This window comes from Solea solea, chromosome 11, assembly GCF_958295425.1.
Source record: "Solea solea chromosome 11, fSolSol10.1, whole genome shotgun sequence".
Lineage (NCBI taxonomy): Eukaryota > Metazoa > Chordata > Actinopteri > Pleuronectiformes > Soleidae > Solea > Solea solea.
In genome coordinates this window covers 19,735,527-19,751,326 of record NC_081144.1, presented here as the reverse complement: position 1 = coordinate 19,751,326, position 15,800 = coordinate 19,735,527, and the positions used below count along the sequence as shown (strand labels likewise).

General features: G+C 37.8%; 1 protein-coding gene across 2 annotated transcripts in view; it reads right to left on the bottom strand.

The window, feature by feature from the left end:
* ptpn11b (protein tyrosine phosphatase non-receptor type 11b) overlaps positions 1-15,800 on the bottom strand; it is a 43,345-nt gene that overhangs the window by 14,819 nt on the left and 12,726 nt on the right. The window contains exons 2-6 of one of the 2 annotated variants that reach the window (XM_058643897.1): positions 12,071-12,193; positions 6,136-6,330; positions 3,333-3,525; positions 3,026-3,145; positions 2,776-2,889 (exon numbers count right to left, since the gene is read on the bottom strand). In XM_058643897.1, the coding sequence (XP_058499880.1) occupies positions 2,776-2,889; positions 3,026-3,145; positions 3,333-3,525; positions 6,136-6,330; positions 12,071-12,193 (745 nt within the window). The remainder of the gene's footprint in view (positions 1-2,775; positions 2,890-3,025; positions 3,146-3,332; positions 3,526-6,135; positions 6,331-12,070; positions 12,194-15,800) is intronic. The other variant, XM_058643898.1, reaches the window with a different exon arrangement.

The window sequence follows — 15,800 nt, the reverse complement described above, 5'->3', positions numbered from 1 at the left end:
TGTGAATTTGTTGTATTTTCTGTTACTACCAGGAGGCGCTGTTTTTAAAATGTACAGTTTTTGCATAGACTTTGTCAGCCATGGTCCATCTTGAAGCCCTAGCACATTTGGTTGGAAAAGGACCTTCTATCGCAAAGTTATAAGAGTTTTGAGTGAAACCTTTGCAGTGTTGACATGGCAACACCGTTGAAGGATTTGTTATCATATTATGCACACATCATCTACCATGTGATTTAAATTTTTTCACCTATCTTGAGTTTGATACGATTAACTATGTAAAAGTTATTACCGAAATTGTGATTGAAATTGTGACATGTGTTGTATTTTCTGTTACCACCAGGAGGCGATGTTTTCAAAATGTACAGTTTTTGCATAGACATCTTTAGCAAGGGCCCATCATCGATTGTCACTAGTTTGGTTAATAGCTGACCTTCCATGGCAAAGTTATAAGAGATTGTTGTGTGTTGCGAGGAATCGTGATTTTCGCCAACTTTGCCGCCCTTCTTCTTGTTCGCCGTGATACTTAATGAAAAGATTTTGATACCTTTGGATCCTCAACTTGTCCACAGTGACCTCACAAAGTTTGAAGGTGATCCCATCAAAGCTCTATGACAAGTGCGTTCACATACCATTGGTGCGAAATGGCCAAAATCTGCTAAAAATGTACTTTCAATCCAAGATGGCGGCTTTCTTGTTCGTTTTAGAGCTTAGGCTGCTTTGAATTTTTTGACCGTCCCGACCTAAGGAACGCGTGAGTACCAAGTTTAGTGCATGTACATTAAACGTGCTCCTCAGGAGGACAATTGTTAGGGGTTATAAGAGTTTTGCCTTTTGTTGTGAAGAATATGAATGAACACCAACTTTGGCGCCCCCTATCTCAAAAACCATGCGACATTTTGAAAAACTTTTAATATCTTTAGATCCTCAACTTGTCCACAGTGACCTCACAAAGTTTGAAGGTGATCCCATTAAAGCTCTATGACAAGTGCGTTCACATACCATTGGTGCGAAATGGCCAAAATCTGCGAAAAATGTACTTTCAATCCAAGATGGTGGCTTTCCTGTTCGTTTTAGAGCTTCGGCTACGCTGACTTTTTTGACCGTCTGGACCTTAGGAACGCGTGAGTACCAAGCTTCGTGCATGTACATTCAACGTGCTCCTCAGGAGGACAAGTTTTACGGGTTGTAAGAGTTTTGCCTTTTGTTGTGAGAAATATGAATGAACGCCAACTTTGGCGCCCCCTATCTCAAAAACCATGCGACATTTTGAAAAACTTTTAATAACTTTAGATCCTCAACTTGTCCCCAGTGACCTCACAAAGTTTAAAGGTGATCGCACAAAAGCTCTAGGACTAGTTCATTCAAATACCAGGCGTCATAGTGTCTGCTGTCACCAGGGGGCGCTGTTTTTGAAAGTGAATATTTTCATATAGGCGTCTTCAGGGCTGGACTATCATCAATCCAAGCAAGTTTGGTTCAGATTGGACACGGATTCGCAAAGTTGTAGCAGTTTGTTTATTTGTCACAAATATCTGACTTTGCAGTGTTGCCATGGCAACACCGTTGGACGATTTGTTATCATATTAAGCACGCATCATCTATCATGTGTTTTGAACGTTTTCACAAATTTTGAGTTTGATACGATTAACTATGTAAAAGTTATTACCGAAATTGTGTATTTTTTGTATTTTCTGTTACCACAAGGAGGCGCTGTGCTAAAAATGTACGGTTTTTTCACAGACTTCTTCAGCAATGGTCCATCATCAACCCTAGGTAATTTGGTTGGGATGTGACCTTCTATCGCAAAGTTATAAGAGTTTTGTTGCCTGTGGCGAAAAATTTAAATTTTCATCAACTTTGCCGGCCCCTTTCTCGCACGCCATGATACTTATTAAAAAGTTTTCAATAACTTTAGATCCTCAACTTGTCCACAGTGACCTCAGCAAGTTTAAAGGTGATCCCATGAAAGCTCTAGGACAAGTTCGTTCAAATACCGATGATGCGATATGGCCAAAATCATCAAAAAATGAACTTTCAATCCAAGATGGCGGCTTTCCTGTTCGTTTTAGAGCTTCGGCTACGCTGACTTTTTTGACCGGCCCGACCTAAGGAACGCGTGTACCAAGTTTCGTACATGTACATTAAACGTGCTTCTCAGGCCTACGCGTTTTAGGGGGTGGAGCAGTTATTTGCCCCGCCCACTTTCATTTTTTAACGCACATTCCCCGAAACACTAATAAACGTAAATTTACACCAGGTCTGATGCGGTTGCAAAAATTGGTGAGTTTTGGGGCATGTTCAGGGCCTCAAAAACGCGATTCATTTGGAAGGCGGAAGAAGAAGAAGAATAACTCTTACGATTACAATAGGGTTCTTGCAACCAAGTTGCTCGAACCCTAATAATAATACTTTAAAAATCTCTCTTGATAGAGAAGTAAAACAAAATAACTCATCTGAAACACAGATAAGGGTTAAGACACCAGGGGACAAACAGCCTCAGTCATTTAAGATGACTTTTGAATTATTAAACTTGTACAAACACTGAGTGATGAAACAGTAATCTGTTCTGCACTAGAGTTAATGAAACTGTCATAAATAGAACACTTCTCAGTGACAAAAATGTACCATCTGGGGAAAGAGAGTGAATCAAAAAGTTATTGATTTGACATTCAGCTTTTAACTGAGGCATAATTTCAAAAAAATGTTGACCAACAGTATTAGCAGAAATATAAAAATACTCATATTTTACTTTCTGGCAGTTTTGAAGTCACATACCTCAAATTCTTCCCAGAATCCTTGCTTTGGCTTCTCAGAGTTGTCTGCTACTTTGTTGAGCTCCCGCACTCGATTCTCAATGTTTGCGGCATTAATCCGTGTGGCATTAAATGGCTGTTGTTGTTATGTTGGGACAGAGAAATTTAATTTGACAATGGAACAAAACGTTTTTTAATTCAAAACCACAAGCAAAAACTACACAAAATGTTGTTACATTATCATCATTGTATTATTATTATTAGCCCCACACCTGTTTGAGGTGCACTACAATGCCACTTTTCTCCACCATGGGATTCTTCTTGTAGTGATCCACCAGGTCAGCAAGGGTATCAAACCGCTCTCCTCCGCCCACATCATATTTACAGTCCTGCTGGAGACAAACATCAAAATTCTAACTGTGTATCTCAGTCCAGGTAAGGGTTTTAGCTTCATATAAGAATCCATTGGTGTAGACTGGGCTGGCATGTGCTTTGGCTATTTACTAACTTACTAATCCAACTGAACACAACTGATTAATTGTATGTGCATGGCAAATGTTCTGAAATTACTTAGCTCACCTGATAGCGTATCATAACATGTGTGACCTTGGTCTTGCGATCCACATTTTCATGTTTCTCTTCATTGGTAAGAACTGAGAGGACAAAGTCGCCTGGTTTACTCTGGCTCTCCCGTACCAGGAAACTGCCAGCCTTGCCTTTGTCTGTGAGCAGTTTCTCTGCATCTCGCCCAGAGAGGTGACCGTGGTACCACCTGGAAATGAGTGAGAAAACAGACATAAAAACAATACTCCAGAAACAAATTGACAACTTCAGTGACAAAACATGCAAACAACAACAACTTTAAGAGTGAATTTTGTGTCTTTATATTAACTACATAATAATCTACTATGACTACTAAGGTTAAGCTACAGTACTTAAGGGACATGAAAAAACAAAACATGCAGCTGACAGGACTTGTTGAAAAACACAGAAAATATCAGTGTCCATTATTTCAGACTGGCTGCGTACACCATCTGCTTCTCAAACTCCGGCGGGGATGGAGAAGTTCAGCCTCAGGCTAGATGTGGTTTAAGGTAGATGAATTATCAGGGCAAGTGAGAGGAACTGAGGCAGAAACTTGGCCAAATGAGTGGGAGGATAAGAATTATGCTTTCTGCCTCAAGGGGAAAAATTTTCGATTGGAGGGTTATAGGTTAACATAATGTCTATCTGTATGTGCATTGTGAGAAAGACATGTACTCATGAATAAAAGTCTCTTTTGCATTGCTGAATCCTCAAAAATGAAAACCTCTATGCCTGCATTTTTTTCCTGTGTGGTGAGCAAGAGTGTGTAGGAGGAGGCTCTAACAACAGATGTATGTAGAATGGAAAAACCACGTAAACCACAGCCATAGATCGCAAGTTGTTTTTAGACCTAAACAGAAACTGAGATACACACGATCTGCAATGTGCAGAAAAAAGTGAATGTATACAGTTCAACACTTTCAGCATGAGAAACACAGCTGAAAAGTGAGTTGAATTCTTTCTTTTTCATTGCAAATGAATATAGGTTTCCAAAATACTTCCTGTGTGAGTGAGTGCAGACACAGATTCCAGGACAATGCACCAGCTGTGTTAGTCTCACATTTCCAATGAGTTGTGTAGGTGTGATGATGTGTTTATCTGCGTCCAACCTGTGTTTATAAGGATGTGTAGCAGTTGAGCAACTAGTGAGTATAAACAAAAACAGCAGTGCCACCCACCTACTTTGTTTGAAGATGCACAAAGGAATATGCCACAATTTATGCACGTTAATTTGAAGTGCATCTGAACTGAATGTGTGGGTGTGTCATGTGTATGCACAGAATAAAGCATCCCATCTACACACAGTATGTGTTAACACACCAGCAAGTTTTGGTGCATAATGTGTGAGTAAATGGATAAGTCTCTTCTAGTACTGTTCTAGTACACAATCTAATTAATCTGGTTGTATAGACCAGCCATTCCCCAATTTAAGAGTGCCGGGGCCCACTTTAAAATCTGAAAATCCTCTGAGTTCCACCCAAACCTGGAATCATGATTCTGATCAACACACAAGACTAGGATCAATAATTCACATACATACAATTTTGTTTTCATGTGAACATCGGGATACATAAATTCAGTGCAGATTAATAATTAGTCCACTTCACTTTATATCTGAACTTGCATATCTTTCAACACATGCATGTGGTTATTACAGCTGGTGTAGACAATAATTCAATTGTAACGCCTACATCATTTACTGGAAATTGTGTGACGATATCATAGCACAATTGAACATTTTAAAAGTGTGGTTTTCTGTTGTGTTTCTATAGATCTAGGTTTAGTTTAATGTTTATGACAGGTATTAACTGTCTCATAATTAAATTGTCGTGTTTTTAATCTTCATACTGTGACAAACACAATAATAAAAAAAGAGTGTTACTTTTTTAACATGTTTGTTTGGAAACACCACATTAAAATTTAACATCATGTTGCTAATCACAGGCAAATGTCTAACTGTTATAAGTAAAACATGGGGAGCTCCAGGTGTTTCATGGCCACAGCTGTTTGGATGGAGGCATGTGGGGGGAATAAAGTAATGGAACGGTTAGATCACTGTGTCAGGTGTCTCACATGGATGTTTATTTGCACGTAAGGAATAATAATCATAACAACACGTTTATGTGAATGTGTTAACAGTTGTTTACATAAGTACTTTGCAGTAGTTTTTGCAATGGATGTAAATAGAAAAAGCCTTAAGAGAAACCTAACTGTACAGGGAAATACCAGTTCTCTTATTTGTACTGTGATGACATGACAACAGAGACTCTGGTCTCACTAGTTCGTTAATAATAATAACATGCTATATATTATTCATTACTGTGAGTTTGTTAAGATGTGTATTGCAACATTACAGTGAAATGGCCCCTGTAGCTGCAGGATGGGGGATGCACCATAAATATGCAAAACCTAGAAGCACAATATTTTCTGCTAAAAGTATTGGATAATTTGCATAATGTTAACTTAAATGTTGAAAATGCCTCACAAACAGCTGTAAAAGGATTTTGTAACTATACCAGGAGTTAAACTTACTAGAACTATTCTCAGATTGTTTAGCTGGTATTCATGGAAACTGCAAGTTCTACATCATTCCATCCCTTAAGCTATAGGAATAAAAATAACTGTCTGTGGTCAGGGAGAAGCATACATACAGTTATAATGAATTCAGAGAAAATAGCGACATAATGAACTGACCTTCAGTATATTTTATTTGTGTCTGTCTGCCTGGATTGTTTAGGCGTATGCAAATGTGAGCATATTGGCTTGTGTGGGCATTAGTGTGTGAGATTGTCAGCACCTCTCTGAGGTAGGGTCCTTGCAGTTTAGAGGGTATTTGAGCTCGATGACATGACCGTTCCTTTCACGCAGGAGATCCTGTTGTTCTGTGTAATACTGCACCAGCTCGGCCAGTGTGGCAAACTTCTCGCCTCCATACAGGTCATAGTAGTCGCCCGAGTTCTGGATTTTAATGTGGGTCACCTCATCGTTACGCCTGTGTAGGAAAAACCACAGAACTCTCTGTTTGTTACAATGCATGTAAACAGTGGTGGACTCACTCCAACAGGGCATTGTATTTTTCTGTTTGCTTGTACCCTTCAGGTTTTTGCTCACACAGACACAAACAGTTTATGCTCCTACAAACAAAATTTGAATTTTAAAAAAAAGAAAGCACATATAACAGATCAGTAAAAGTTAACAATTGATAAAAATGTATACAGTGATGCCTTCTTTTAAATATTTCCAAACTACTAACTTTTCATAACTATTGTGCTATTGTGTTATCTGCATCTGCAATCACCTGCAAAACATTTGCTATCACTTTACATATTCAAAGATGTCTGGCTGGTTTGAATAGGTGCATGCAATGTAACTACACACGTATGGCATTCAGCTCTATCAGCTATCTGCGAGAAGCAAGTGAAGAACAATGAGAGGTTCAACAGCTTTTTTTTCTCTATGTGAATCTAATTCTCCATTTCACTAAGCATGTTTCCTGAGCACATATGAACAAACAAACAACGTATAAACAGATTAGATGTAATGGCACACAAACACATAACTGTTTCAGAGACCAAAGGGAAGTTAGGCAGGTTATCAGTATCTGATCTCCAGACTGAGATAAAACAGACTCCTCTCTCCCTTTAAGTGATTATCAGCTAATGGTCCTATCAAATGTCAAAAATCCTGTTTCAACCATCACGGTTTTTTTTTTATCTGAAAAATGTTACATTCCCCTTTTACTTGCTTTTCTATCCATCATACTCAAACTGCAAATCATCTGCACTATTCTTTGTATTCATCTGCCCCATAATCCACATCTCTCTCTCTCTCTCTGTATTTCCTGGTAATTGCTTTATGGCTCTATTAGTGGCTGTTGGCAAGGTACAGCAGCTCTGTGGCCATTCTAAAGGCTCCTCCTCATCTCTCAGGCCAAAGCCTCTCTCGTCTCGGTGTTTAACACCATTAAATATTACATTTTTATTCACTTCCTGACTCTCCTTCTCTCAGACATTGATTAACTTTATATAAGGCAGACTTCCTTCAAGTAGGAATACAGAGAGGAAACTCCAGCATCATGTCTACTCAGCTTTAGCTCACAATTGTTTATTCCAATACATGGCAGATTGTGTACTTTTTTTTTGCAATGACCATTATTTATTGCAAAAAACAAAAAAGCCTAGATTTTCAAGATGAAATTTGACTCACTAGTTGGATTACCTGATGACAAATGGGATTATGCTGTTTTGCTGTTTTGTTTCACAGCATTAACGCACAAAATAGGATAATTATTTATTTTTATTTATTTATTTTTATCCAAAGGCAAAAATACAAAGTTCTTTTGGTTTCACTTCAAATTACACTGTGAATAAATGTACAGGTATAAAACCTGGGTATTATACAGTTTATAACAGTTTGTAAATCAAATAAAAGTCAGTCCGTACAGTGCATTTATCTCATGCTGTGATTCTGTGATTCTGCTTTACTAGAGAAAAAAATGCAGAGACAAGCAAGATAATTCTGTCCTTGTTTTATCTGCAAACTGCTTTGCATTGATAGGACCAAGTGAACGGAGGCACAAATGTACATATTGTCACAATCCATCCAAGCACTTCTCTATCAGAGCCCTGCATTGTTATTCTGCTGCAGCTCACAAACAGCAAACAGATCACATCTATGAGCAGGATTATGAGGCAATATTGTTCAACGTGCAAGCCTGAGCAGAATGAATCCTGTAACACTGTATTTTTCTGTAAATAGAATGTAGATCAGCATGACTACATTGTTTCATACAGTATACAAACAAGTATACAGACATGGACAACTAGGAAAGATATTGCTTGGAAATGCATATCCTTATGCATATATAGTGCTTGCTTTACCCTCAAGCCATTCCAAGCAATATTATCACTCAATACAGCCTGATACCACTGAGAAATCGCTTTCACTGCTCCCAGTCCACTTATCAAATTAAGGCAGATAAAGTTTCACTTGCATCTGAACAAACTGCCAAACTGTTTTTAACCTAAATATTAAGAGGAAAAAAGTGTAAGAACTGTCTATATTCTCTATTTTCTCCAATAGCAGTCAGCAAATTTTTAATGGCGAGCCAAATTAAGAGGTGTTTATGACGAAATAACTAATAATTAATTTATAGAATCTATGCAGACCTGAGGAAAACATCGAACCTCAAACTGGCAGCCTTCTTGTTGTGAAGCACCTGTTCACATGCTACTTTACCAACTATGTTTCTGATTAAGATATCTGTCTATGATGCAGTTTCACTGTCCCAAATAGAGATTTCACACTCGCTTTCTCACATGCGCCCGCACGCACACACACGCACACACACGCACACACACGCACACACACACACACACTGCTGATTCTTAGTTCAAGTAGATGCAGACAAAGTGCAAAAGTGTTATATATGCAAGAGTAGAAACATGTTACTATTACATACAGGAGGACAAATGCTGCCTAGCATAAAGTTCAGTCTCACAATATAATCTAAAAATATTTTCTAATTTAATATAAAACAATATAATAATACAGCTGTCTACATAAAACTATTTTCTTTAGTGTGCAAGAATTTTAAAATAGACATTGAAACAAGTGAGCCTTGAGGAAAATAAAAACCTGTTCTACAAACAAAAGCAATATCATGAGAGAGTACACAGAGAAAGTTTAATTAGACTACTGTTAGCATTATGGACAAACAACATTTGTTTTACATTAAAAAAAGGCAACAAACATTTTTTTAACATAAGCGCAGCTTGGGTAATATGGATATATAGAAAAACAGTCACAGAGTTGGCGTTGTTCCGTCTTTGTCCTCACTGACATGCAGGTGTAGCTAAAACGAAGTACTGCTTTAACTGAGAGTGTTAGACTGTACAATATCATGATGTGGGAGGTTAGATGATAAAAGGCAACGTTTGCACTCAACACACAAACTGCTGAAACTGTCAGAAAAAAAGTAAAAAAATAAATAAAATAAATTAACATCCATACAAATGATGCTAAATTACTCCTTTACCCAACTGTGTAAACCTTATAAATGGTCTTGCTGCCGTGGACACATATCCAAGTAATCCCTGACAACAATTATATAATACAGAGCCAGGAGGAAATCAATTTGCTCTCTGTGGTAATTTGCCTTGGAAAAAAATCTCCACATTTCCCTTAAAATTCCTCCTTTAGGATGTATAAAAAGCATTTGAAATTATGGAGAAAACTTAAGCAGAAGCTTAAAGTTTTGTTCTCCCTACTTTTTCTTTTCCCTCTTTGAGGTTTACAAAACTACAGCGTGATTAAATTTTTAACACTCTAAAAAGCTCTCATTAGCATCTCAACACGTCAGCCTTTGTCAGTTTCTGTACACATCGTGGACCAGAAGAGAGAGGAGGCGGTGGAGAAAAGAAGTGGACAGACATATAGAGGAAGTTAAGACAGAAGGGGGGATAAATGATTCCCTCTGTGTCCATTAAATCTGAACATTCACAATGACAGTCCCACTACTAATGGCCCTAGTAAGATGAAACCTGGCTAATGACGAGCTAATTAGGCTCTCCTCTGCTCTGATAAGACACAAAGTGTGTGTCTGTGTGTGTGTGTGACAGAGAAAGAAGAGAAATGGAAAATGTGTTAGATACAATGATATCCAAGCTAAGAATAGCTTCTATAGATCTGCCAATTATACCCAGTGTGTTCCAATAGTTTCCACACTTCACAGACTTTATTTGGTGCTAAACACAATTGGGAAAGGCCTGTCAGTGATGCTCTCTGAACATCTTATTCCTGTTCAACACTTTTTCCATAATAGCTGTATGAGAGCTGAAGGTGTTTCAAGTGTAATGAAATACAGTGAATAACATAATATCCACATCTATGCCATGATGTCTGTCAACTATTAATAAAACAAATTATAAGTAATGACAAATAAAACATTTTCCTCCCCCTCAGTTTAAAATGACGCTCTACACTGACCACCTGACCTTTGTGTGTTTGTGTATGTGTGCAACAGCGCACATAAATGTTTAAACCTGTCAAGACCACAAACCACAGCTACGACTTAACCCATCGACCTTCTGCGGTGTAGACAGACACTACCACACATACACACACCATGCACACACATGCACACACACAAATTACAGTGAAGGTAGAAGCCTTGACAGATCACTCAATCTTTAACATCATTTCAGAGCAACTGAGTGTTTAACTACCATTTCCTTTACGCTTGTCTCTCCGTTTCAGCTTCATTCCCTCTTTATATTGCTCACTTCCTCACAGACAGACACACAAATGCCAACTAGTCACAGAGTAACAAATGCAGTTTGCCGTACTTCAAGGCACACAGACGACCGGTGGATCTCTAAAAAGCTTGCGTTGCCAAGGAAGAGCCACTCTTGTGTTACTCCCTCTTCTCCTGTGTGTTTCCTGCTCTCTGTAATCGCCACAGCATATTGTGCTACATCCTACTTGTCAGAAACTGTACTTTCTCTGTAACATAACAGGGCTTTTTCTATTTCTATTGACTGACAAATACAGCACAGGGTTACAGTCAGTCATCCTGATGACCACATTAATCTAAATCTTGCCAAATGGCACACAAATGTGTGGTCGAACAAAGTTGTAGAAACAACTGACACCAAACTGCTGCTAAATGTCACTGAGACAGGCAGACACAATGATAAACTCATCAAGTACTGACATGTCAGACTTGAAGTGCAAAAGCACAAATTCTCCTTTTTACACATGCTATGTTAATGTGCTACATTATAAATGTGGAGTAAAGAATATATATTGTGGGAGTGAAGAATAATAACAATTCACCATTTACTCTTGAATAACTGCACCTGCTCCTACACTGCTTCCTTTGGTTTGCTAGCTAGCTGAGATGTATTTGTCCTGCATATGTGTCTTCTCTTTAAAAACGCAGTGAAAAGCTCTGTCTCTTGATGAGATGAAGTGGGGAAGAAGTATAGAAAGATGAACAGACTCCTGCTGTGAGGCTGCAGGTACCACTGATAGAGAAAGAGAGAGATGGCAGGACTGCAGCTAAACCATCTCTCTGTTTACAGTATGTCGTCAAGGTGTGACCAAAATTGTGAAACTGTCACTTCTCTACATGTTTGTTGAACAGCTGAGCATTATGTTCATATTCTGTGCAAATACTTTTAAACCTAGTTTTTAAACACATTTGGCAAGATAGACAGTAACACATTTCCCTGAGGGTGTCAAAGTCAGAAGATATATTTGTATTGCTTAACACGGAGAAAGAGGAAAACAATCATTCACCATTCTAGGATGCCAAACTGACAAAAGCCACAGATTTAAATGTGCACTCTTGATTTTTGTTTGTGTAAGTTTTGGTCCCTCAGGCAAATGCAGTATTATATACAGCAGTTTAACTACGTAGACTGCGATGGCCTGCCATTGTCTAACTTTCCCCACCAAAGTTTCACAATGAATCAAAACCATCATAATTTAGTTTTGCTCTTTTGCTGCATTGCAGATTCATGAAAAGTGTTATGTGCAAAGATGTTTGCCTCGTACTCGCACATCAACAAAGTTAACACTGACCATGCAGACACCAAGACCTTTTTCACCTGCAGCTGTGCACAGTGACACAAACTTCTCAATACACCACACATACAGTGACGCTGATGGTGAACAATACTACATGAACTACATGGAGAAGAAGGGAGGAATTGTCAATGAGGTATTACCTGACAGAAAGGGTAAAATCCCCTGGATTGCTCTTGCTGGGCCGGGCCAAGAAACTGCCGTGGGCTCCCCGGGTCAACAGAAGCTGCTCTGCCTCGAATCCGGTAATGTTGGGGTGGAACCACCTGAAAAACAAGGGCAAAAAAACCCCATTGAAACCAGGTTTGTGCACATCCATCATAATACAACTGGAAGGGACAGTGCATGTTAATGAACATTTTAAGAATGTAAACACACAAGATTATTTTCCAACTGTTGTCGCCAAAGATGTGAACAGAGGCAGAGATAATAAAAAAGAAAAAACCCCAGGTAAAAAAAAAAACAATCACATTAACATAAGTATTATCATTATTATTATTATCATTATTGCTGCAGTGATAGTTGTCTTTACTTCTTTTTGTATTGTTGAATGTCTGACTATTGTGCTGTCAGTATTGTTACTGTGTTTGTGCCTGCACTTTGTTTGGCTCTTTGTTTAAATTATGCCCATTACATAATGGGCATAATGTGTTTTAGTTGCACCTTGTGTGTTTTAGTTGTGTGTTTTAGTTGCACCTTTGTCACAGTGAAATTGTGTTTCACTTCACTATGCACTGCGGATATGGCTGAAATGACAATTAACAGACTACTACTACTACTACTATCACCATGTGTCCACGTTTGAAGAATCTATGCAATCTTTGTCCCATAACACACCAGCTTAGGTGCCTATATAGACGAAACAAAGATATTTATGTGCAGTATTTGACATATCTTAGAAGTATACACAACACAGAACACAAATGAATTCATGCAGCCACAAATATGTGGACAGGGAAAAGGACACCCTTTCTATTGTTATGGCTCTCTGCTCAATCACTGTAATGTTAAAAACACCAACTTTGAACTTTAATTTGAGATTGATCATTGGGAAAATAATGGCCTCACAGTCGTAAGACTTTAAAATGTTGTTGTTTAAAGTACCATCCTAAAAGAAAGACCAGCTTTTGCAAAGAAGGTTCAATTAATGTAGTTGGCTAGACCTGGGACTTTAAAAATATACTTCAAACAAACTGGTCTCTGAGATGAATGAAAGAATTAATGAAACCTTTACTGTCCCAAAAGAAAATGTGTCATGAACCGAGAGCATATAAACATAAAATACTGTAACAATCATAAAACATAATAGACATAATTCAACTCCGTTGGACAACTAATCCTGTGCTCCGAGTTTTTACAAGAAAACAACACAATGATTTGAGTGGGCAGAAGTACTACTTACTACCATTCTCCATAAACTATTAACAAAAATTATTTATCTTCCTCTTTCATAACAATTTACTTTAATTCATTTTCTACATATCAATTTATGGATTAACTTGTTTCCTATTAAGACAATCTTGTCCAGTTTGTTTTTATTTTGTACAGACAATGATAACCAACAAAACTGGAGACAAAAAGGTTAGGACACTGTAAAGATCAAGATGACAGCAATGTCGTACAGCAGTTTTCAAATTAATGGGGCCACTCATTATTTAAGAAAGAAAGTAGTTTCTGCAGATGAATATAAATGTAAAACTTTTTTTCCATTTTTAATTGTTATGCAAAATGTATACCAAACAAAAGGTCTTACACAGTCTCACAGATTTGATGCTTAAGTTTACAGCAGTGCAAACCCAATGCTAATAATTACATGTTAGTTCCTCTATTGCAAAACACTCTAGGCAAATATTTATGCATTTCACTTCTCAGTTATGTCAAATGATTATCTGGCTTGTGCACCCTTACTAGAGTGTTTGACAATGTGACTTATAACCAAACCCTATACATTAGATAATATTCAGATGCAGTTGCAAGACATAAACCGTGTGCATCTGCGCAGTGGCACACTGGCATGATCGTGTTGCGTAACCTAACAACTGTGTTTAATGTCTGACAGACTATATTGGTCTTGAAGAGGCCGTGAGTAGGCAGAGCAGGAATGTCCCAGTGAATGGCTGTGTGTCAGCTCTGAGGATTTACAGCTCATGTTTAAGCAGGGTTCAGTGGGTTAAACCTCCGCAACTACTGTTTGCCATCACTGGTTAATCCAGACCATCATTAGCTACCCAGAGCCCCGTTTGTGTGTCAAAGCGAGTGGAAGGGGTGGGATTCACAAAAGAAACTGCACACATATAGAATATAGCAATATACAGTGAAACTTCTGTTGTTTATCAGTGGTGAAACTAAATGTACACTATGAGTTATTATATACAGTATAAATGAGTATAAATTATTGAAGCTACTGTAGCTAAGATCAGTTTGATCCAAATCTATATTTAAACATTGAATTATTTAAAATTGTATAGACATACAGAGAATGACATTTCTTTTAATCTTTTACTGAAAAAGACATGCAACTATGCTTTGCAACTAAATATTTCGTATGGTAAATCTTTCATCATTAAAAAAAAAAAAATCACACTACCATTTTTACTTTAAGTCTCTGGATTTATGACAGCTTGTAGCTGCCAAGTACAGTACTATTTTGAATCAGTGATGAAGAAACTTGGCTACAGTGCAGAGTTGTCAGTGTTGACAAATCTACTTTAGTCAAAACACATGACATACTCTCCTACTTTTGTAAGAGAAAATAATACATTAAGAAGACTCATGACAAATGAATTACTACAAGATCAATTATTATAGGTAGTTATATGAAACATTTAAGAACAGCAGCAGATTATCACATTTAGGTAACAAATTGTAACCAGATTACACAAATACAAAAATAACCTTTACTTGCAGCCTTTGTAAATGTCAATGATTCCAGACAGTTTTGTGACCATTTTTAATTGTAGCCTTTCATTACAACCCCCGACACACTGCAAAGAGTTATTATTGATTAATATATCCCAGTAGAGAGCAGGCAGCAGACGCCTCAATGAAGAAGCTCATGTTGAGAAGATTATATCTGAAAGCCTAAACAGTGGATAAGCATTTCAATGGAACTGTTTTTGTACAATGTAAGACACAAACCCAAGACGGTAAGATCAAAATATAACTCATGTGTTGGCTCAGTTGATCTAGTGTCACTTCAGAGCAGCAAATACAAGTCAGAATACTGTTGCGATCTCCGGAAGCAAAGGTCTGAATCTCAGCTCGGTGCGTGACAAAATTCATCTTATTAAGTTTGCAAACCACAAAAACATAATCGCAATCACTGTGTAACAAGAAAATGTAGACTTGACATTGATATTTGCTGACATATTTACTTTACTCGACAGTGAAATTTACTAAAACAAATTGAAAGAGGTTACTGTGAACTTCAGATGTATGTTTTTGCTGTTGAAGCAACAGTAATCATAAAGCATACGACAAAGGAACCAAAGTGGCACTGTCAATCACAAAGCGGCTTAGCTTATTTTGACTTTGAGTGAGTGGAAACATGAGACCAGTGAAAGCAGAGACAGGTGAAGTGAGAGGCAGGCACCACCAGAGAGTAAGTAATGATGCTAAATACGAGATGGATTAGTACAGAAGGGAGGGGTACATGACATTTAGAGCAACACAAGACACTACGCCTCTCTGTTGCTGCCATTGTTGTTATTAATTATTTCGTTTTTTGACAAAGACAAAAAACAATGGAGGTGTACTGCTGCCATGCCAGAAAAATAAAATGAACCAGTATCACACCATGACTTAAAAGATGGCAAGTTATAAAAAGGCATGTACATGTAAAGATATGTATGTATATGTATGCATTGTATGTGA